Below are 22,901 nucleotides of genomic sequence, written 5' to 3'. Positions count from 1 at the left end.
AAATTGAATCACACCAAAGCTACAAAAGTGTAAAGAAATGTGCAGGAGGTCATTTAAGAATATTAACGCAGTTTTCAAGATTAGCAAACATTTGCTACCTTGAAAAGGGATAAGCTATGATTTCGTTCAATATTTTAAGGTTTTTGTTTGGAACAATGGTATTCAGCCAATCTTCACTAAATTGGACTTAAAAACCCCAAACCAACCAAACCTCTATTTCCAACAAGTTAGAGACAATTGAACACTTCAAGGAAATTTATCAGGAATTTAAGAAACAGCATAAAGAGAAAAATTTTAAATTTATGACATACAAAGTGAATTTCTTTGGAAGCAAACTATGTAAGTGAATTCAGAGTTTTGAAAGAGACAACTCCTTGAATTGAGTATTTTTGCCAAATATTAACCTTATTTTCATTCTTTGATTTTTCAAGACTTTAAAATAGCATTTTTAAGACCAACAATTTGATTATGTATTTTGAGAACCTCTCAACCTGTGACTTCATCTAGGAGTGGCCTGCTCCCAGTGGACAGATTCATGACAAAGAGACACTGAATATCTTTTCAAGTTCTAAGTAGCATGTGCTGAAAACAAACACTCCTAGAAATACCCATAACTCCCTGCAGCAACTATAATATTACACTGTGTTTTATTCAAATTATTGCCCTCTTGAAAAAAAAAAACTGGAGCTCAAATTCAAGTCTTTGGTTTTGAAGGTGTATTTTCAAACATTTCATTAACTTCCCACTTGAGTCCAGATAATGTGAAGTGACAGCTGATGTTACTTCCCCCTTCCCATTCCTGACATTTGGCTGTTTAATTATTCTATCCACTTAACTGTCTAAATATATTTGCATAAGTTTGCAACAGTATCAGATGGAAGGCTTCATGAATTTGTCAATATTATTTTTGGCTAGCTTAATGGAAAGGAAACATGTTATGCTAAAAGGACAAAAATTCTGAACAGAGAAATAAGCAAACTGCCCTTACATCTGTGTAAGACATATTTGCTGGTAAAGTATAAAAGAAAGATGGGCGTTTGACTAGATTACTCATCTTACAAAATATTCAGCCTTTTTCTTATGCTACGCTGCACACCATCAATTAATCATGTTTGAAAGCTGAAAGGACAAAGACTGTTTAGATGACAAATGAGGCGGTAAATGAAGCTGAGATAGGAATAAAGATTCGAGAGGGAAATAGTTTCTTTTTTTAATATGTATTTTGAGACTATACAAATGACCTGCAACTTATTTTAAAATCAACATTCTACCATTAAGTTTGACTCTGTACATATTTCATGATCTCCCCTGAGACAACTGAGAATAATGCAAAATTGGCTATTAACAATCACACAAAAAGCAGCAAACACTTGTGAGTGCATCCAATCTAGCCATTAAAGGGCTTGAGCGGGCATCAGAGGAGGCACCAAAGTTAACTTCTAAGACCAAAGCTGACTTACATGTGTTGAGTTAAATGGATATCTTACAGAACTACAGTCATATTGCTTTCTAGTACTTGTCTATCCAAGTTTAAGGCCACCCAGGAATGAAATCCAAAACTAAGTAAATATGCAGCAACCTCATTTGATGGTTTTCAAGTTCCACTTTATCCTTTATCAGAGCTTCAAGCAAGAAATCAACATGTTTTGAGTCTGACTTCTTTTCATTTCCTATATCCAAGGGGTCACCCTACCTACTCTTGCCCCTGACACACCCCTAATATACTGTGTTTTTCTCTTTCCTGACCCTGGAGAATAAATAACCTGAAGGCAAAGACTTTGCCACATTTATCTTTTTATTCCTAGTGGTGAACAAAGTGGAAACATAAAAATCTGTTGAAGGGACACAAAAGGAAAGAGATGGGAAAGGTCCTAATAATTTATTGCCCTTTGATAATCCAAGTGGATTGACCATGAATGGTTGACTTAGAGGCTGCTTAGACATTCCTTCCAGGTGGAGGCCTGGATGTGATGAACTTGACATTTCAGGGTCCAAGGATTCCTTGTAAACTAAGTTGCACTAAACATGGGACTTCCCTGGTGGCGCAGTGGTTAAGAATCCTCCTGCCAATGCAGGGGACACAGGTTTGAGCCCTGGCCCAGGATGATCCCACATGCCGTGGAGCAACTAAGCCCACAAGCCACAACTACTGAAGCCTGCACGCCTAGAGTTCACGCTCCACAAGAGAAGCCTGTGCACGGCAATGAAGAGTAGCCCCCGCTCACCACAACTAGGAAAAGCCCATGTGCAGCAACAAAGACCCAACACAGCCAAAAATAAATAAACAAAAATCTTACAAAGTCTATTTATAATCTAAATCCCATTTTATTCATGATGGGCAATGTATGACTGACATTTTGAGAAGGCAGTACGGAATGATGGAAAGAGCAACAGACTTGAAACGGAAAAGTGCAGCCAGGCCCCATAGTAAGGGCCTTGTTTTCTCATTTACATAATGAGAGAGTTGAACTGGATGGCCTCCAGCATGGTGGCTGGGAGACATCCAGGGTTGGGCTTCCTCTCTGTGTGATGTAGGTAGTGCTAATGACTCCAGAAACTTTAATGTATAGCTCGGATATCTTTTTCGAACCCTAGACCCAATAGCCAGTTGCCCAGTGGACATCTTCACCTGAACTTATAAATAACACATGCTTCAGACTCAGAATGTTCAAAACGGAAGTCGCTATTGTGCAGAAGAGAGTTAACATAGCAGGCCTGAGAAAGCTACCCTTAGACCTATTTGCAAGGCTGGTGTCTGGGAACTTGGCTTTTGGAAGGATTTCCACTGAATACCTGCTTTCCTCACGGGAGTCTGGAATTTGGTGAGTGCCAGGCAGAGGGTGCCTACGTTCCTCTGGACTTCACTCCATGCACCTTTTCCCTTGGCTGATTTTGCTTTACATCCTCTTGCTGTAATAAATCGTAACTGTGAGTGTGACTTTACACTTGAGTCCCTCTAGTGTATCACTGAAACTGGGGGTGGTTTCGGTTCCCCAACACGATTATTTGCCTTCTAAAATTGGTTTTTCCTCCTTTATTGCTTATCTAAGTAAATGACAACCTGACACACCAGGGGAACAAATCAAATATTTGAGCCATTTTTGAATTCTCTCCTCCCCTCTCCCGCTCATTGAGTCTAGCTCATCCTACCCCCATCATTTCTCTGGTACCCATGTCTTCCTCCTCCACTGCCTCTGCCGCAGTCTGTCTAGGCTGTGCATTTCTTGCCTTCCTAACTATCAATACTACTACCTCCTAACCAGGTATTCATGCCTCTAGTCTCCCTCCTCTCCATCTGCTCTCCAGACTGCTGCATGATTCATGGCTCTAAACTGTGAACACAATGATGACATGGCTCTCCTTAAAATTCACAGGTCCTGTAGAATCAAGTTCTGATTCCTAAGCTTGACCCTCAAGGGCTCGCATGACCTGGGCCTTGCCTTCCTGCCCAATGTCACTGCTCACACTCCTTCCAAATTTCCTGTTAGTATGCACCCACGATCACCATAGTTCAATGCTCTCTCTCACCGTGATACTGTTTTCCTGTCCCATGTCACCTGGCTGGCCTCTTCTCATTCTTCACAAGTAGGCTGAGGCCACGCCCAGCCTGGGCTCCCCAACCCTGCCAGCTCTCAGTGCCATCTGCTTCCCTGGGCTCTGGAGCACCTCTGTGTCCCTCTGTCTCTCAGAAAGGGCTCTTTCAGGTGCTAATATGTTTAACTGCTGCCCCTCACTAGCCTGTGAACTCCTTGAGGGCAAGGCCTAGGCCTTTGTTGTTTGTTTTTCCTCATGGCCTCGTGCACAGCAGTCTTCAATAAATACTGAATGAGTGAATCAGAAATAAGGTATTTGTGTGGTCCCACGGTGATGCATTCATTAAGCCTGATGGCCTGATGAATCATCACTGTCAGCCTGAGTATCTGAAGTGCATCTCAAGGAAGAGGATTAGTCACTGCCAAGGACAGAACTCTCTGCCCTGGACTCTCCTGGTGATGACAGTAAAATCACCTTCTCCAGCGCTCCCTTTTCTGAAACCCATGTGGTCCTCTACCTTCTGTCCATCCTCACCCCAGGGCAATGCATTTGATTCTTCACTACGTAAATATCAACTGAAGTGTTTTCAGCAGATTTTCTGAATTGCTTCCCACAGATTGTGCCGTTTATCTTACAGATGTCCGCTTGCCGACCTTGGCCTGCCTTGCCCTTCACTTAAATCCTAATGTCCTTCTTCAAGTCTCTACTGCGCCACTCCTACAGTACATGAAGGATTTGAGTCTGGAATCAAGGAAAGCCAGAATTCATTGGAAACACTGACTTACTCGTAAATGAAACTGACGACTCCCTTGTGCATTATGTAACACACAGAGGAAGAGCCCTTCCTTACCATCTCAGGGCTGATCTATACACATGCCTGCAGGACAGAGAGCACAGCCAACCTCCAGGCTGAGTGTCTGAAATTCAAGGTCAGGTACCCTGGAGAAATGCCAATCTGTGTGAATACTTCATATTTCTTATGTTTTCAGGAATACAAGTTACTTAACAAAATGGTAAGAGAAGGGCCTTAATACTTAGGGAAGTACCTGATAGCTTTTAGAACATTTGCATTATTTTGTAGCTGTCATTTCTCACAAAGGAGGACATTCTCAAATTTTTATACTCTGATTTTATAAAAAGAACCCCCATCAACATCCAGTTTAGAAACAGAGTGGCTTCGAGCTGACAGGAACCAGAGGCCATCGTCCCATCAGAGAGGTGAAGGGCCTTGGTCTGTGGCAGAGGCAAGACTTTAAGCTGAGCTGTGGCGAAGGCTTATTTCGGGTGCTCACCATGGCGCCATCCTGCCCTTCATCTTAATGCTGTCTCACTTTTGGTGAAAAAAAAAAAATTCCTTTTTTTGTGAAATGCGCAATATTGGTTCAAGTGTTATCAAGTAAGTTAAAACAGTAAAAACAATCTGTGGTCCACACCTGCAGGTGCACCTCTATACAACTCACTTGGCCAGGCCACACCCAGCCATGCAGAAGGCGGCAGGAATCCTTGGAAAGGAGGGGACCCTGGGTGGACAAATTACACGTATCCCACAAGCCATAATTTTCATGGTATAGCTCTATCTTGAGGGTTAAATGGGCTTCTGTAGATGAATTACCATCTATCTTACTGAAGTATTTGCAAGTGTACAATGGAATTCATGATGCTTGATGGTTGTCAGCCTGTAGGTTACCCTTAAAAGCAAGCAAACAACACGTTTCTGCAAAGAGTACCAACAAGCTTCCTATAGGATCAGAAAATCAGCCTCCACCATCAGGACGAAGGCCAAAAATGGATGTGACAGACCCTGACAATCTGTGCCCCCACACTTCCTGCTCCATTACAGACCCCAACATGGTCCCGATCCTCCCAGAGTGTCAAACTGCACTAGATACCTATCTTTCTCGGCTCTTTGTGAAGCTATTTGTATTTCATTAAAACGTCAGTGTGGTAAATCAGCTTAAGCTCTTACTAGGTACGGAAATGAAACAAGGAAAGAAGAAATTGAAACCGCTAATCTATATGCCATGAGTTGTCCCCGAATGGCAATGAAAACAAGGATTTTGTGCACTGCTTTCCTAAAAGGTAAGACTATTCTGGGTAGTGTTTTAATTAAGAAAGATATGGTGGGAATATATTTTATTGTATACACAGGTGTATGTGTGTGTGTGTCTGTGTGTGTGTGTGGGTGGGTGTGCGCCTGTGCGTGTGTTTTGGAAAGCCTAGATCTCTTCAACCTTGGAGCATTCTGGGTGGTATCTTTATTTCTATTTTGCCTCTAATCTTCTGAAGTCTGTTTCGGAAGGTGCGGGTTTTCAGCAAACAACTTAAGGAGGCTTAATTTAAAATAAAGTTTGGGACTTCCTAGGTGGCACAGTGGGTAAGAATCCGCCTGCCAATGCAGGGGACACGGGTTTGATCCCTGGCTCCAGGAAGATCCCTCATGCTGCAGGGCAACCAAACCCGTGAGCCACAACTATTGAGCCCACATGCTGCAACCACTGAAGCCCACGTGCCTAGAGCCCATGCTCCGCAACAAGAGAAGCCGCAGCAATGAAGAGCATGGGCACCACAATGAAGAGTAGCCCCCGCTTGCCGCAAATAGAGAAAGCCCGTGTGCACCAATGAAGACCCAATGCAGCCAATAAATAAATAAATATATTAAAAATAAATAAAGTTTAAGAATGAGATTGACAGAAATTAGGAAAATATACACTGAATGAATGTCAAGATCCTGTTAGAAAGTAGGGGTGTGATCCACGCATCCTATAATTATTAGATCTGAGCTGTTTATTAGTTTTAGAACTTCTTGACAACCCAAGCAAAAAGGGGAAAACTCTTAGGCTAACGATGTGCCCTGAAAAGGTATTTTCATTCCCTAGCGAACGAAGCACAGAAAACAAAGTAAATAACCCTAAAACGTTGTTGTCACTTAAGACTAGAAGAAATTCATTCAATAACTAGAACTTACTGTGTGCCAAGTGCTGGGCCTGACATCTGATAAAAAGTCAGGCAGCCGACAGGTCAGGGTTATAATCTCCAGTGACGGCAGGGAATGAATCTATTCTATCATGCTGCCTGAGTGGGTTCCTATGCCTAGCAGAACAATCATTTGGGTGGTAGGGTGGACAGTACTTCTGTGAAATTAAGGAACCAAATCAAGTCTCTCACCTAAAGAGATGACCCATCCCAAAGAGAGAGAGGCCAGCAGAAGCCAATTCTGGACCTCCTTAACCTCCTTAAGCACATTAATTCATGGGTGACAGAAACAACAAGATCCACACCAAAAAAAAATGGGTAACATTATTCTGATTTAGAAGATACCCAAAGCAAGACTTTCAGCCAGAAAAGCCATAGAAAAATGTCAACACATCACAATGAGAAATTTACCTTTTGAGCAACATAGCTTTCTACTAAGCAACCAAAAAATTAGAAAGTTTATCCTCCGTTACTACAATTTTACAGCTATAATGGCATTAACAGCTATCAAGGAATAAGGTTTTGGACACCATCTGCTCGCATAATGGGATTAGCGTTAGAACAGATCGTTTGAAGCCACTCTCTCTAACTGGATGGCTACCAGAATCAAGGCTCATGTCCAGTAATGGATAGGATGTGAAAATAAGACCATATCATCAGCAGAAGGATGACATAATATTTCTGAGAAGGCAATGCTGGGGTTGAATCCTGGGTCTACTACTTACTGGCTCTATGATCAGGGCAATTTACTTAACGTCTCTGTCCTAAGCTTATCTTTGTGTAAACAAGGGCAGTGAGCATTAAATGAGTTAACATATACTGCTGAAAACGCTGCCTGGCTCTGATGTTAGCGCTAATTATGGTTTTAATTTTTGTAATTATAATTTAAGCAAACATCCCTTTGTTTCTACTTGCACTTTCTATGCATTTTTACATTGTTCCCATTATGCTCTATGAATCCCCATTTATTTTCCCACTAAACAAACCAGTTATTTCTCCAAGTCATTAAGCATTATAAACATATAGCCACTGTATATATTTAGAGACAATCATTCTGGTCCTGAAACTATCCAGACATTAGTAGCTTTAACCCTCCTTTCAATGAATCCTTTTCGCACCACACATTACATCTAGTGGAAAAGAATGGATTTTTTTGGGGGCTAGAAAGCTGTCAGCTTATATGCTCAATAGAGAAGATAAGGAAGAAATAAAACCACCATAGGAGATCTGTGAAAAGTTCCTGAACTATTATAGACAGAGTTTTTGTTTGTTTGTGTTTAGTAATACACAGACAGCAGTGTCTGCATGTTGATAACACAGGAAGAGGGAGAGGATGTCAGGGTAAGATGCAGAGTAGCCCGGTGCACTTGAGATGAACAGGACATTCCATCCTTGTCCTCAGCTTGAATGTGTGATCACAAGGAAGTGCTAAAGAGGGATTTATGGGCATTTTTTTTAAGTGCTGCAGAGATTCCCCATCATGATTTCCATATACTATTAACTATCTACTGTCCAAAGACAACAAGAATCTGTCTGAAATTCTAATACACTTAATATTCTTCTTCTTCCTGAAATCTTCTGTTCTTTTTCCAGTGATGTGTTGGCAACAATCTCCAGACCACCCGCCCCACCCCCAACCACCACCTTCTGTAATGCATTCTACTCCAAAGAAAGATAGCAGGTTCCAATTTATGTGTCAAACGGAAACTAAAAGCACTTCAAAGAAGTCAAATAGATCTCCTTTTGGAATCCTGTTGTTAGGTGATGTCTCTCTCCTCTGTCCCTACTCAAACTTTTCCATCTCCAAAACGGAGCACATTCCATTCTTTGTGACAAACTTATCAAAATTAAAATAACAACCTCCAGCTGTTAAAACAGCTTAGAAAAAAAAAGCTGTAATTATTGTAAATAATAGAGAACTTACAGCTACCTATGCAATAATTTTTACCCACATGAAGAGTATTTCCATAAATTAGTGGGTGTGAGATGGCATAAAGGACTACAAAGGAGTCATTTACTAAACTCATTATTTTATAAACTTTGGAGGGAACGCCAACCACATCATGGATCTGGGAGCTGGACTGACCACACTTGTCTTGAACTGACCTTTCGCCCTCCTTGTTATAATTATTTTCAGGCCAAAACAAAAAAATGTCTCTTAACACGAGCAGTACTTTGGATTTACACTTCAGGGAGAATGTTTCACATATCATTGTGATTTTATAGCTTTGATGACAAGTTAACTCTTTGCCACTTGGAAGCAGCCTGAGTCCTGCCATAAAAAAAAAAAGACAGCGAAGATAATGGAAACCCAGGTTACTGGTCCCCATGGGCTTATAATAATTGTGATAGAGCTGAATAGAGCTGAAAAGAGAGGATTCTAATGGGTTGAAAATATTTGTGCAAGTCTGACAAATAATGCATGGTGTCTCAAATGGAGAAGAGATTACTTCCTTTATTTTTAGGACAATTCTCTTTATTTGTGTAATGTAGCTTGAAACAACTTTAAAAGCTTCTGATCTGCAGCAAATCACAGTCCATTCAGAAACCAAATTATTGAGCCTTAATGACTACATGGACATAGAAATAGTATTTCACTACAGGAGACCACAAAGAGTGCAGAGACACTTGCCCCCTGACACAGCTCAGAGCTGCCCGTTTTGACATTTTCAGCTTCCTGGTTACCCAGTACACAGTCCATCCTGGAACAGGGTGCATCAGCCTGGGGGAGGGAAACTGGTGGAAGTTTTGCTTTTCTGCCTCAAAGGCAGTAAAGAATGACCAGAGGGCTTCCCTGGTGGCGCAGTGGTTAAGAATCTGCCTGTCAATGCGGGGGACACGGGTTTGATCCCTGGTCCAGGATGATCCCACATGCCGCGGAGCAACTAAGCCCGTGTGCCACAACTACCGAGTCTGTGCTCTAGAGCCCATGAGCCACAACTATTGAACCCGTGTGCCACAACTACAGAGCCTGCTCTCTAGAGCCCACGTGCTGCATACTGAAGGCTGCATGCCTAGAGCCCGTGCTCTGCAACAAGAGAAGCCACTGCGATGACAAGCCACCCAATGAAAAAGCCCACACACAGCAATGAAAACCCAACGCAGCCAATAAATAAAAATAAATTTATATATACAGAAAAAGCTAATTTGCTAAAAAAAAAAAAAAAAAAAAATTATAGGGAAAAAAAAATAACCCAGAGACCTTGAGTTGTGGACACGCAGGAGGTGGCCCTGCACGTCTCCGGGGATAACCACACATACTGCTAAAAAGGGCGCCCTGGAGCTGTGCAAGGCAGAGGCCTGGGGATGGTCTGATCACATCATGCCATTGGTTCTGATCACATCATGCCATTGGTTAAGGGCTTGATGGCTCACTCCTACTGCCTTCAGGGTCAAGTTCAACTCCCAACTACAGGGTCTAAGGCCCTCTGTGGTCAGGGGCCTGCCCACTGCTGTCTCGAGTGATTCCCGGCTAAATGCCACCCTTTTTCAGGACACCTCCTTTTTCAGGGCACTTCTGGGCATGGCTGCACGGTTCCCCCGTCCTCCTGGATAAGCAATCACCTCTTCCTCATGTCCCTTTACATCCTGGTGTCTTCAGCACTTTGCTTGCATCTGTCAGTCTGTCAGCCCCAAGTGTCTTTCCCATCTTGGTCACCCAGTGCACAGTGCATATCAGACATGCAAGAATGTTTTGAATTAGAAGGGAACTTAGAGATTGTGTATCACCCCTATGTAAAAAAAACTTCCCATGTTTCTGCCCTGGCCTCTCTCCCGAGCTCCAAAAATGAATTTCTAACTGGCTGATGGATGACTTGCCAGGGAAATCCAACAGGCACCTCAAACATGGTGCTCCCAGTCAATCATCTCCACTGAAACACCAGCTTGCTCTTTCTGCGTCCTTCCTTCCACATCCTCAGAGGTCACCTTGGACCCTCTCCTCATATTCCCTCCATGGTCAGTTTCTGTGACTCCCACTGGTCTCCCCGGCTACATACCTTCCTCTCCATTTCTAAATTACTGTCCCCATCCTGGGCCCACCACATGCACTCTAGGGCTCCTGCCCTGTCTCTCCCTCCTTCAGGTGAGTGATGCCAGCTGGCCCTCCACCTACAAAATCTCGAACACACTAGTATTTCATTCAAGGCCCCAATCTTTAACCAACTTTCCCAGCCTACCCAGAGACCCACTGTGGTCTTGGCGTTCTTTGAAGTTTTACTGCATTTTTCATTTACACCTTCCTTGTGGCAAGCAAACTGCAAAACCCATTTGCTCTAAGTTCCCGGTACTGATGCCTTATTATCTAAACTGCCCCCTGAGGGTGGCACCACGTTTAATGCTTTGTTATACGTCTCCATGCTCAGCACACACAGCACCAGGGATACACACTGTCTGAGCTACTGAAAAGAGAATAGCAAGATGTTCAAAATCTAAGTTATTCTTGGGCAAAGGTCTCATGAGTCTTTTTTTTTTTTTTAATATTATTTTTTATTTTTACTTTTTGGCTGCGTTGGGTCTTAGTTGTGGCACATGGGCTTCTCTCTAGTTGTGGCGCATGGGCTCCCGAGTGAGTAGGCTCTGCAGTTTGCGGCACGGGGCTCTCTAGTTGTGGTGCAGCGGGCTTAGTTGCCCACGTGGGATCTTAGTAGCCCGACCAGGGATCGAATCCGCATCCCCTACATTGCAAGACAGATTTTTTACCACTGGACCACCAGGGAAGTCCCGCATAAGCCTTAATATTCATGGAGCACTAGAACTCCCCTTGGTCATTTATCACTAAGTTGACTCATGGACTGGTATGAGGAGTAATGAATGAGTTAATCTATATAAAGCACTGAGAAGAGTGTCTGGCCTGTAGTAAGAACAGCTATTATTATTACTATTATTATTATTATTTCAACTGAAATGAGGGCTGAGATACACAGATATAATGTGACAAGCTGTTTCTACATAAATGGCCATATACCAAGTGATACAGCTTGATGGGATATTTGATCCTTAAGTCCACACCTAAACACAGTCCAAGAAAAATATATTTAGACCTGGTTTTATAGCCTTGTTGGTCAGTACTGGTCTGAAAAGAACCACAGCACTGACTGCCCCCCCACCCCCGAAAGGCTGCAGTTATGAGCAGATAAGAAAGGTGGGTATTCGAGCCTGTCCTCTTAGCTTCTAACAAGACACGCTTTTCCAAACTGGGACAGAGCGGAGATCCTAGTACTGTGAGGTCACACCAGCCTTAAGGACCCCCGTGCCCTTGTGCAGCTGGCTGGCCCCCACCACACTGGGTTCTACACTGTATGTATGTAGCACTGGACTCCCAACTGCGGACAGGTCAAGGGAACCGAAGGCAGGGTCCCTACCCCAGGGAGGCCTGGATTAACAGGAGCCTCTGGGCACGGCGACTTGGTAAAGGGATAGGACCCCCAAAGGAAACAAGTGCAACAGAGCTTGGCTGGGCGGAGCTGGCAGCACAAATGCAGAGGCGCGCCTGAGTGAGAAATGCAGATAAATCTGAGAACTGGATGATGGGTTTTGGAATGTACAAGGAAGCACGGCAGGTTACCTTTCACAGGCTTTATGCTCCCCAGAGCTGATTCTTGGGGTTAGGTTGGGTTGGGGTTGGGTTAAGTCGCAAACAGGAGACCGACGTCCATGGTGGCGGACTTGTATTCCTGGCCCTACGTTCCCCCCTCAGCAGACTGTAGTACCTTTATTCCTAATGGCCTGGGGCAGATACTTAATGCAGGCACCCTAGGAAATCCTGACAGAAGGGTGGCAATGTGGCTACACTCTGGGTCTTCCAGGGACTGTGTAAACACCTCCATTTGATCACTTTAACCCAACATAAATTATTTCTCTAATACCTACTTTACACTTATTCCCTGATTTAATCAGAGCTGGCTATACTCACTGGAATAAATGTTTTGAATTCTGAATGATACCCAGAAAACAGCAGGGGACAACCAACTTTTCCAAAAGCAGTACACCATAAATGTTTTACAAGGACATACACTATTTTTATTTTAACCTTTAATCTGATGTCCATGGGTGGATGCTTTGATGAACACATACATAGTTAAGCCTGTGAACAGCTATGAGTTCCAGATATTACCAATTATATTCCCCCCGCAAATTACAATCCCAGTTTGGAAGTGCCATATTTTTGTTCTAAGTCTAGTTTTTCTTCCTATTCATTCATTCCCACTAAATGTTCAAAGTGACTCTGAGGGTGGCCCGGCTATTTAATTTGAAAGCTGGTATTTCAGTCTGTATTAATTTTATTTCCTTTGCTTAAACTGCTTAGCTGCTTCCGACTACATCCCTCTTAGTAAAGACTGGGATAACAAAGTATAATGAATGCAACAAAGAGGCAAAGAATAAAGAGAAGTGCCCTGAGTACCAGATAATTTTATGGATGTCTTTCTGACCTGCGTATATCTTGATTTGCAATTGTATGCTCTGAATCCAAACTACTAAATGTGAAAAAAAAACAAGTAGATGGAAGGGGAAGAGGAATGGGCCAATATTTCATCAATCCCTAGAGAAAACAAAAGATCAATATGCGGATGACAGGCATGGACCCTTAAGCATCACAAGCACCCTTTTCTAGGTTCCCAGAAAGTCAGCAAGACAGAGCCTACACATCGGGATTAATAACAGTGGGTTAAAAATTTCACCCGATTGAAAAAAATTAACTCAATAACAGAAATATCTGGTAACATTATTATTCAGCGTGTTTCCTTGGTTGAGGCGGATTTCATTTGAAGTATTTTATATTTATGCTAAGAATAAATTAGCATCAAACTCAGGAAGAAAAGATCCTAGCAGCAAATGGACTGGACCTAGATGACCTTATGTGGTAGATGGGTAAATATCATTTTCCTGAGTCACAGAGCTTCCTCTGTCTCATCAATCTGATAAATAGTGTCTGGAAATCGAGAATGCTGCTGGTCACCTTCCTTTCCCCGCAACACACCATAATGAAAAGGCAGGGATGAGTTCACTCCTGCTGGACAGACACACGAGTGCCTCTCCTCTGGACACCGGGAAGGGGGCGTGGTCACAAAGCAACTGCGCAACTCGGTGCAGCCACGTCAGGATAAGAGGAAGCGAAGGATGCTTGCGCCAGAGGAAGCGCACGTTTGGCAGAAAGCAGGAAATTCTGATGCAGAGATAAGGAAAAGCAGGCGGAGAGAGACCCAAGCTGGGTAGAGAAGAGGAAACCGACCAGGAATGGGGTGAAAGGACACAGCAAAACAAAGAAAGTGAGGCCAGATGAGGAGGGGGGCTTGCGGGCAGTGTGTGAAGAGAGTCTGGGTTACTTCAAACTAATCAGAGAGATTTCAGGTGGCCAAGGAACACAGGAGTTAGGAAGGCCACCTGCAGGGAGATGCAGACGTAGAGAATGGACATGTGGACACGGTGGGGGGGGGGGGGGAAGGGGAGGGTGGGACGAATTGGGAGATTAGGACTGACATAAATACACGACCATACATAAAACAGATAGCTAGTGGGAACCTGCTATAAAGCACAGGGAGCTCAGCTCGGTGCTCTGTGATGACCTAGATGGGTGCGATGGGGGTGGGGTGGGAGGGAGGTCTAAGAGGGAGGGGATACATGTATACATACAGCTGATTCACTTCATTGTACAGCAAAAACTAACACAACATTGTAAAGCCATTATACTCCAATAAAAAAAATAAGCTAAGAGTTTATTTGTGCATGGGTGGGGCGGTGATGGTAGGAAGGTAGAGCAAGAGGAAACTGAGGGAAAGGAGAGAGGAGGAGTGGGTGACTTTGCAAGAAATACACCTGATGCTGAGCTGCTGATGGACCTTCCATCTCATGTGACAGGGAGCTCTTTACAACACAACTGTTTACCCATCTCATTTAAAGGCAGCTTGGGGATTGAGTGTATATACCTGGTTCTGAATCCCTGGAAAACATGAAGAGTAGTGCATTGGGTTGAAACCTACAAGGTCTGAATTAATTCACCTTCATGCCTGACCAAGTGGACCAAGTTTATAACTACACATCCCCGAGTAGGGTTGGTGTGCCACGAAGAAAACATCTCCCCATCGAGCTGCAGAATAACTTCATCACTGACCTGAATCAGATCCAGCGGAAATGAAACATTCAGTACATACTTTTACAGGAGAGGGAGTAGAACAGAAAGCAAAGTGAGCTTAACTGAAATGTGAGAAAGAAAACGGCAGTGACTTGGCTGGGTGGGGCCCCGGTTGCTTTTTCACCGGCCCCCCTTCCCCCAGAAGAGTAACTCTCCACCCAGCATTCGCTGTGGATGACATCACTGATTTCCCAAACATGCTCCAGCAGTTTCCTGCTTTCTAGAGTCAAGCTAAGTGAGGCCGTTAGTGGGGCACCTGGGCAGAAATGTGGCCGGGTCAGGTCACAGAGTGGAAATGTAGGTCAAACCAGTGCCCTTCTGCTCGTTCAATAAGCTGCTGCGGGTTTTACCTTGATTCTTCAGTTCCCTTTCCTTGCACAGATTTCCATGCTCTGATGGGTCCAATCATGGCATGTAAACATGCAGTTCCAAGATCACATCCTCTACTCCAGAAAGAGCACAGGGACCACAGTGAAGGGTGAAGGAAAGGAGTGGGGAACCAATACCTGGGATGGACCCGGGAGCTCTGACCCACTGCATCTTACAGCCCCTCAGCCTAGATGCTTTTCTCTCCTCATCAGTCTCTTGGGCCAAAGCACTAGGAGTCTCTTTACAGTTTCAAGTACCCACTATGTCCCCCAGAAGTGCTCTAACTGGCACCAAACACCACATAAATGCTGTAGGAAGTCTTAATCCCTTCTGGGTAAACTGCAGGATGGCTTAAGCCCAAGATTTTCGCCCAGATTCTCATCCTTAATAGCCATTATGTCCTAATTTTATGCCCTAAGTTTGTCAATAAAGAAGAATTCATATTCAAGAAGACATCTAAGTTCTTCAGGAGCCAATTCATTGCCTCAATGTGATATCAAAGGAAAACAGTCCCATACACCCAAAAATAACTTCAAATGGACTTCTCCTAGGAATTCACACTTGGTTGGACACCTCTCCAAGTCAACTGTTCTGACAACGCGTCACTGTGTAAGGAAGCCCCGCAAGAAGAAAGAAGGTACTCACCCTCCCTCCAGCCTTTGGCAGGAGCAAGAAGATAAATTAACATGTAAAAAACGATCTTGCATTTCGTTAGCAGAATTTGGGGACAGCAAACATGTGACAAGACTTGGACAAACCACGCTCAGGAATGCATTTCTTATAGGAACATTCCAGCTCTTTTGTCCTTTCTTTGGTGTCCCATTTTTCAGGTGTTAACATACTACAAGACAGCCAGGAAGGGCAAGATGATTCTACCTGCCTAATTCCACCTGCCATACATGTGTTCTGACTCCCTTGCAACTAACTGGCCCTTGGCTAAACATTTTCCCAAGTATTTTCAGTTTATCATTTCCCTACTTACTGTATTCTCATGTTATGAAAGGGACATATGCTTGACGCAGTAATTTGAAATAAGCAGAAAAGTAAAGAAAAGAAGCTGTTCATAACATCACAGCCCCATGTTAACACTTTGGTGTCTTTCTAATCTTTTCTGTATGAAATGTAATTTACATCCCAATAATAGAATTTCATAAACTTTGCTTACCTATCAATATTTTTACATCATGAAATTTATGTCAAATGATTAAATAGCCCTGATAAATTATAAAAACCTAAAGACAATATCAAGGCAATGGGACCACTAGACAAAGACCACCTACTAAATTTGGCGGGGGGGCGGGATTGTTTTGGAAAAGTTTTATAAGCTACGAGATTTATGGAACACTATAAACCATAAGCTTTGAAAGAATTTTTGGAAACATAACATAACAGGGTAATCTGTAGTATACAGGGTTGGAAAATCTTAAAAACAGTCTGTTCTTTTCTCCCCACATCAAAGATCTGGATTTGCTAAACTATTTCTTACAAGGAGATGTACTAAGTGGTGGTGTGTTGGTCAAGAACCCTATTCTCTTTTGTAGCTTTCTAGAATATGACGAAAAGAATATAAACGGATAATGTCATTAAAGAGAGGCAAGGATACATATGGAGCTTAATAGGAATGAAGATATTTTAGGAAGGAAAAATTATTTACAGTGAGATGGAAAAAACTGCCAGTGCATGTAAGGATGGGGCAAAGGTCTTAGATGGTCTTAGCTGAGGAACCCATGCACACCTGCTTCTATAAAAACAGCACCAGGAAGTGAAATGTACTAGTAAAGGATCTACACCAACTATAGGTTACTAAGTGGTGATCAACTCCAATTAAAGCAGTAACTAAAGAAAACATAATGAAATCATTCAGTGGTAGAAAACTCTGGCCTATAAGTAAGGATGGAGGGTAAAAGTAAATATTGAGAAAACTAAATCTGGAAGGGAAAAAAATTGAACTCTCCAGCACGTCACCATTCACTGCGTGATCTCCCAAAGTCAGCAAAGCTGGAGATGTTTACTGTTTGAGGAGGGGCATGCTTGCGTTGAGATTCTCCACTTTTAGACCTACTAAGGTGGCCAGGGGAACGTGCCTCCCTCAGGGACACACCAGCAGGGATTTCTCCTCTGTTATAAAGCGCACAGCATCCTGCACTTGTATGATTTTATTTACTAGCATCTACCATAAGGCCCCTCGGGAGCGGACTGGAGCTTGTTCACCTCCATGTGGTTACAACACCTCACACCCCATAGGTATGAATGAATGAACGGGGAGCTTTCTGATTCTGAGGTCTAAGTTTGGGAATTTTTTCTGGAGTGGAGAGATGGATGTGTGTTTCCGAGGCACTCAAACAAGCACATGAGGAGTGATTACAAGGCAGGGTGATTCATGATGCTAGAATTTTCCCACCTGCAGGAACCCGTCCCCCCAGTGTGCCCACCCCCCTTTCCCTCGGTCATCTCAGCAGGAAATTACTACACTATGTCTCCCACACGATGATGAACATTAGAAGCATTCTCGCAGACTACGGCAGGGCCCAGGATGGGGTCAAGTAAAAGTAAATACCAGCCCTTATTAGGCGGTGCTGGCCTCCTGCGGTGCATTTGCCCCGGACACGAGTGGCTTCCTGCTCTGTCATAGAAAGCAGACCTCAGGCCACCGCCTCCACGTGATGCTTCCTGACCTCCAGGAACTTCCTTCGTCAGGCACCACTTCCTTCCTTGCTGCTCACTCGATTGTGTCAGAGGATTTTACTGCAGGGCCCTGATGCTCACAGCCCTGCCTGGGGTGGAGGCAGGGCGACCTCCTCCTCAGGGAACCCAGCCAGGCTGAAGCCACCCTCAAGGACTGGTCACACCTTCCTTTTCTACCTAGTTGGGCTCCAAAACAGGAGCAGAGGGACAGAGGTATGGACTAGTGGTCGCACCCACACAAGCTGTGGCTGATGGAACCTGACGTTCCAGGACTGGCCTTACGAGGCTGTGGATGTGGGGGTATTAGTTGAGATGGGAGGAGAGTCATAGCACCTATGTGCTTAGTGACCCCCAAAGATTTTAAATTACGATAGATATTTAATGACTATCAAATGCTCAGAGACTGGTGAAGGTATCGTTAATTGATTCACAATGTTTACACCAAACCACATTTTTTACACCAAACCATTTTCTTTGTTAACTCATGCCTATCTACCTTTACCAGCTACAAGCTGCCTGAAGTGGAGAAAGATGCTTTATTTTGGGGGCCCCATAGCACACAGCCCAGGGCCACGTGCAAGTGGCCTGAATGAATCAATGAATGAATGAATTTGCTGGGAGAACCACTGTGGGATTCCAAATCTGTGCAGGACGAGGCAGGGCAGGTGATGAACTCGGCTAATTCCCTCCTCAGTTGTGCCCACCGTTTCACGCTCTTTGGGACCCTCGTGGCCCCTGGTCCCTGGTCCCACTGGACCGGTACTACCTGGCTGTACTCTTCCCCTAAGCAAAGGCCTTCACTGACTGAAGCCCAGATCTCTGGCCTTGAGGGGCTGCCATCACTGAGGCCATTCCAAAGAACGTAAAGCAAGCTCTGCTTGTGTTTCTGTTAACTGGGCTGTGATTAAATTATACTCAATAAATTTCACCCTTTAAAAACATGGAGGTCCATGAGTTTTGACACCTGTATACAGTCATGGAACCACCACCACATTAAAATACAGAGTATTTCCATCACCCCCAGAAGGTCCCCGGTGCCCCTCTGCAGTCTGTCCCCTCCCCCTCTGCTGCTCCCTGGACCACGGCCCTGAATCTTTTTACCTTCAGTTGTACCCTTTCCAAAACACCATTCAGAACTCACTGTGTTTGAACCCTCCTCTCTCCTCCAGCACTGTTGCTGCCCCTCCCTCAATGGGAAACTCCACTGCTGGCTCCTGCGGTTAGTCCCTGGTCTCCTTGTGCCGCCTGCGATGCTTCTGTCCAGACTCTTGGGGGCTCCTGTTGCCCAGTCGGCTCTGTAAACATGGATGTTTTCCAAGTACCATCCTTTATCGCTTCTTATTTCTCTTGTGCTTATTCTTGCCTTTCCCCTGTGTCTGCCTTCACGTATATTTTTAAAGCTCTCTGGGCCTTCTTCCTGCCTATTCCTTTCTTCTGAGTGTTGTGTCTGTATTTCTAATGGATTCACAGAGCATTTTATAGATCCTATGAGCCCTGAGCCCTTCCAGCTCTCGACATCCAGACCAGACTCATTTCTGGCCCCGCCCATCTGTCTTCTTGATTGTGTTCCTTCCACGACTGACAGCATCACCATCCAATCAGGCCAGAAGTGTCCCTTCCCTCGAGCCACATGCAGGTGGCTGTCTCTACTCTCCATATTTACTTCTATGGTTGCCATGCCAACCTCGATTACCTCTGGCCTCAGCTGATGTCTCCCTGGGTCTGGTTCTCTTCCCTCTAAACATTCTCCGCATTGCTACCAGAGCCATTTTTCTAAAATATAAATCAGACATTTGTCCTTTCCAGCAGTTAGGACTCCACACTTTCACTGCTGAGGGTGGGGGTTCGATCCCTGGTTGGGGAACTAAGATCCCGCAAGCTGTGAGGTGCGGTTAAAAAAAAAAAAAAAAAAAAAAAAGAGGGAGAGAGAAAGAATAAAAACCAGGCACAAAACCCACCTTACTGTCACTTCCCAGTGCCCACGGGATAAAACGCAAGGCCTTTAAAATGGCAGCTGAGATCCTTAACGCTCCGGCCTGGTCTTGCTTACCCTAATCCCATTTCTCAGCCTCTTAGCCCCCATCCGACTCCAGCCCCACAGAACCACCCTGGGAACGGGACCATGTATTTCTGTGCCTTTGAGTCAAAATTCACTGTTTCTGCGGTTCAGAGGTTGAGTCTTTTTCTTCCACACGTCCCCTGCCCCCCAACCTGGTAAGAAATAGCTATTGCCTCCCCTGTGCCCTGAGGGCATTTAAAATGCCAAAACCAACACCACACTTCCTAGATGCCTCTGTGCTGTTCAAACCAATACTCCTCACATCTACTCCTCTTAGTATCTCTGTGCCTCACAGGCATTAAGAATTCAAAAAGAAAAAAAAAAAAAAACGCTTATTGAAAACATTTTGCCCAATATCAGATGAAATGTGTAAATATGAAGGCAAGCAGCTCAGTACTCATTATGCGCTTTTTACCCATCCGTTGCTTAAACAACAGAGCCACGTGGCTTATTTTAAAAACTGTTATGTTTCCTGTTTGGACTTGGGTCAGCTTGTAACAACAACAATGACAACAACAGAGATGAAGAATTTCTGTGCTGAATCTAATCCAGGAGCATCCCAAGACGAGAAGACAAATTTCAGCCGTGGATGGTTACCATATCACTGTGTAGCTAAAATGAAGCATTTTATGTACTAAGCCCATCATGGTGGATTTTAAGTGCTTTGATGAGTTTTCACTTCTGTGCTATCTCTCCTCCAACCAAAGAGAAGCTTTGAAATGACAATACCATTCAATGACATAAATAACCATTCCATAGCAACACTGTCCCTTCACAACAAGGTCAAATATGAGACTCATGTCATTCACTCATTTTCTAAGGCAGGGCTCCCCACTTCATGGGCTGACAGACAGGTGGAGGGTGAAAGACTGGTTTCCCCAGCTCTGGGGCAGGGGGCCAGTCCTGGCTCTTGGACATGGTAGCAGCCTTCATTTATCCCACTGCAGGGAAGTCGTATTACTCTGAGTGCAATGATGTGAAGATCCAGAAGCCCTAGACTAAGCCACTCCACCATTTCAACAGCAGACTGGCTCCATCAAGTTACTCTCTTCCGTGTTCTGAGGAGGAATAATCAATTTTATGACTCAAGGGATCCAGAACACGTGATCTAAAGAAAAGAAAAATCCAGACTACGATGGCAGAAGAGAGTATTTTCATGGTGGAAGAGAGTATTTAGGAAAACAGCAAATACTACTAATTACCTCCCAATACTGGGTCTGTAAGGCGTGCCCAGAGGATTCCAGGCATCAAGACAACACAGACTGGGGAAGGATTTTGGAGAATGTCACACACTCACCGTTCCAACCAATGGGTAAATGAAGCCAGCGCCTATGCTGGCCCGGACGTCACTAATGGGTAGGATGAAATCCTTGGGTACGCCTTTCTTGTCGGGTTGGTGAGACAGGGAAAGGTGGGTCTTTGCCATGCAGATAGGCAAATTTCCAAAACCCTGTAAGAAAGGAAAGGAGAGGTGTCCCTCGAGCATAAATGTCTCTTGTACTTGTCTGACCTGCACTCCACAGAATCCCCACGGCTCAGATCCACACACAGCAGTGCTTGTTACTGCTTGTTCACTGAACAAGAAGATGGGACAAAAACCCATCAGCAGGAGATCATCACCTGGCAAGCTGAGGGTGTCTATTACCTATTTTGGATAATTCTTTTACAGAAAGGCAGCATTCTGTGTGTCTTTGAAGAAAAAGGGGTTATTTGCAGGCAAAGCAGCAGCAGCAGCTGTAGAAACCACTTTCTAAGGATATTAATATCCGGGACTCAGAAAGGTAATCTGGAGAAAGGCTCCGTAATGAGGCTTTTAGTCCCGTTGTTCACTCTTCTTAGAGGCTGTCAGGAAGCAAAGGGCCTCTTTGTGTTGCTTTATGAATCATGGCTATTTGATCTGCGATTACATTATATGAACTAAGATGAGGTCACTATTTAAGCCTCTTATTTTTAAGGACCAAAGGCGATGCCTGACCCAGAGTTCCAAAGGTGAAAGGGCAGGAAGTCACATGTGGGGTCTCACAAAAAGGACAGTGTCCTCGCAGCCTGGTCCTGATTAAGCATACACAGTGCCTCCTCAGAGACTCTGCTAATTAATTACAACCACATACTTGACACGTAACTTTTAAGGAACACTCCCTTGGTGGACAGACAGAGATAAAAAGAATGCAATCTTCAGAGGTGACCCTCACAGAATTTCTTATGATTCAACCTAAAACTATTTGGGATATTTCAGAGTACTATTAATTGGGGGGTGGGGCTGTTCTTTTTTCTCTTAGAAACTCATCAAAAATCTGCAGGGGGGCAATCACAATTGCTCTACAGATATGGTGCCCAGAATTTTGGGTTTCAGAGATCAATCAAATATTGAAATAATCTTGTGAACTGATATGGGTTTGCCAATTTAAAAGTTTGCCAGTAAGAACATATTTTTTAAAAAACCCAATATGTTATATACCATCACCATATTACTTCAGAAAAGAAAGAAGTCTTTAAGTCCGAGAAAAAGGCAGGAAGGACCTAATGTGAGAACCAACGATAGTCCTTAAATAGCAATATCAAACACTCATGGGAAAAAACACACAGCACCTCATGACAATGACCTTATTTTACTCATTTTATTGCACATGAGTGCAAATTTCACTGGAGAACAATGCCAGTATGTACAGCAATGTCTGGGAGTCATTTATTTTTTTTAAAAGCACGAGCCAAGAGCATTCTAAGCTCTTGGAAAATTCTAAGTAGAAGTGAACTGCTGACTGTCATAATACTCTGGTCAGAGCTTGTTGCATATGACAAAACATTAAATACGCTTTAAATAGGATTTAGGAGTTGGGGGATTAAAAAAAAATAGATCAGTGATATCATGAAGCTCTTTTGCCAGCAAGCTCTTAAAGAGCCCTGACTTCTATATGATCACAGCAAACTGGAGGGGGAGTTTGAGGCAGATGGTTCTTTTGGTCAGGGTGGCTGAACACGCTGCAGTGGAGCCTCTCTGATGTGACCATTACAGGATGAGACGCACGCTGCTGAGTCGCAGCCAGCTGCAGAGCAGAAGGTGACGGAGCCTTCGGCCATTGTGGACAACCTCAGCACCAAGCCAATGAAGCACTTGTATGAAAAAGAACACCAAGCATCTCCAGCCTTATG

The 22,901-nt window shown here is 43.9% G+C and overlaps 1 protein-coding gene across 3 annotated transcripts in view; it reads right to left on the bottom strand.

The window, feature by feature from the left end:
- The window catches only part of MTHFD1L (methylenetetrahydrofolate dehydrogenase (NADP+ dependent) 1 like), a 176,889-nt gene that overhangs the window by 26,950 nt on the left and 127,038 nt on the right, over positions 1-22,901 (bottom strand). For all 3 annotated transcript variants that reach the window (XM_057739867.1, XM_057739869.1, XM_057739868.1), the window contains one exon: positions 21,049-21,201. In XM_057739867.1, the coding sequence (XP_057595850.1) occupies positions 21,049-21,201 (153 nt within the window). The remainder of the gene's footprint in view (positions 1-21,048; positions 21,202-22,901) is intronic.

This window comes from Hippopotamus amphibius, chromosome 6 (genome assembly GCF_030028045.1).
Source record: "Hippopotamus amphibius kiboko isolate mHipAmp2 chromosome 6, mHipAmp2.hap2, whole genome shotgun sequence".
NCBI lineage: Eukaryota > Metazoa > Chordata > Mammalia > Artiodactyla > Hippopotamidae > Hippopotamus > Hippopotamus amphibius.
This window is presented reverse-complemented; position numbering and strand designations above follow the sequence as displayed.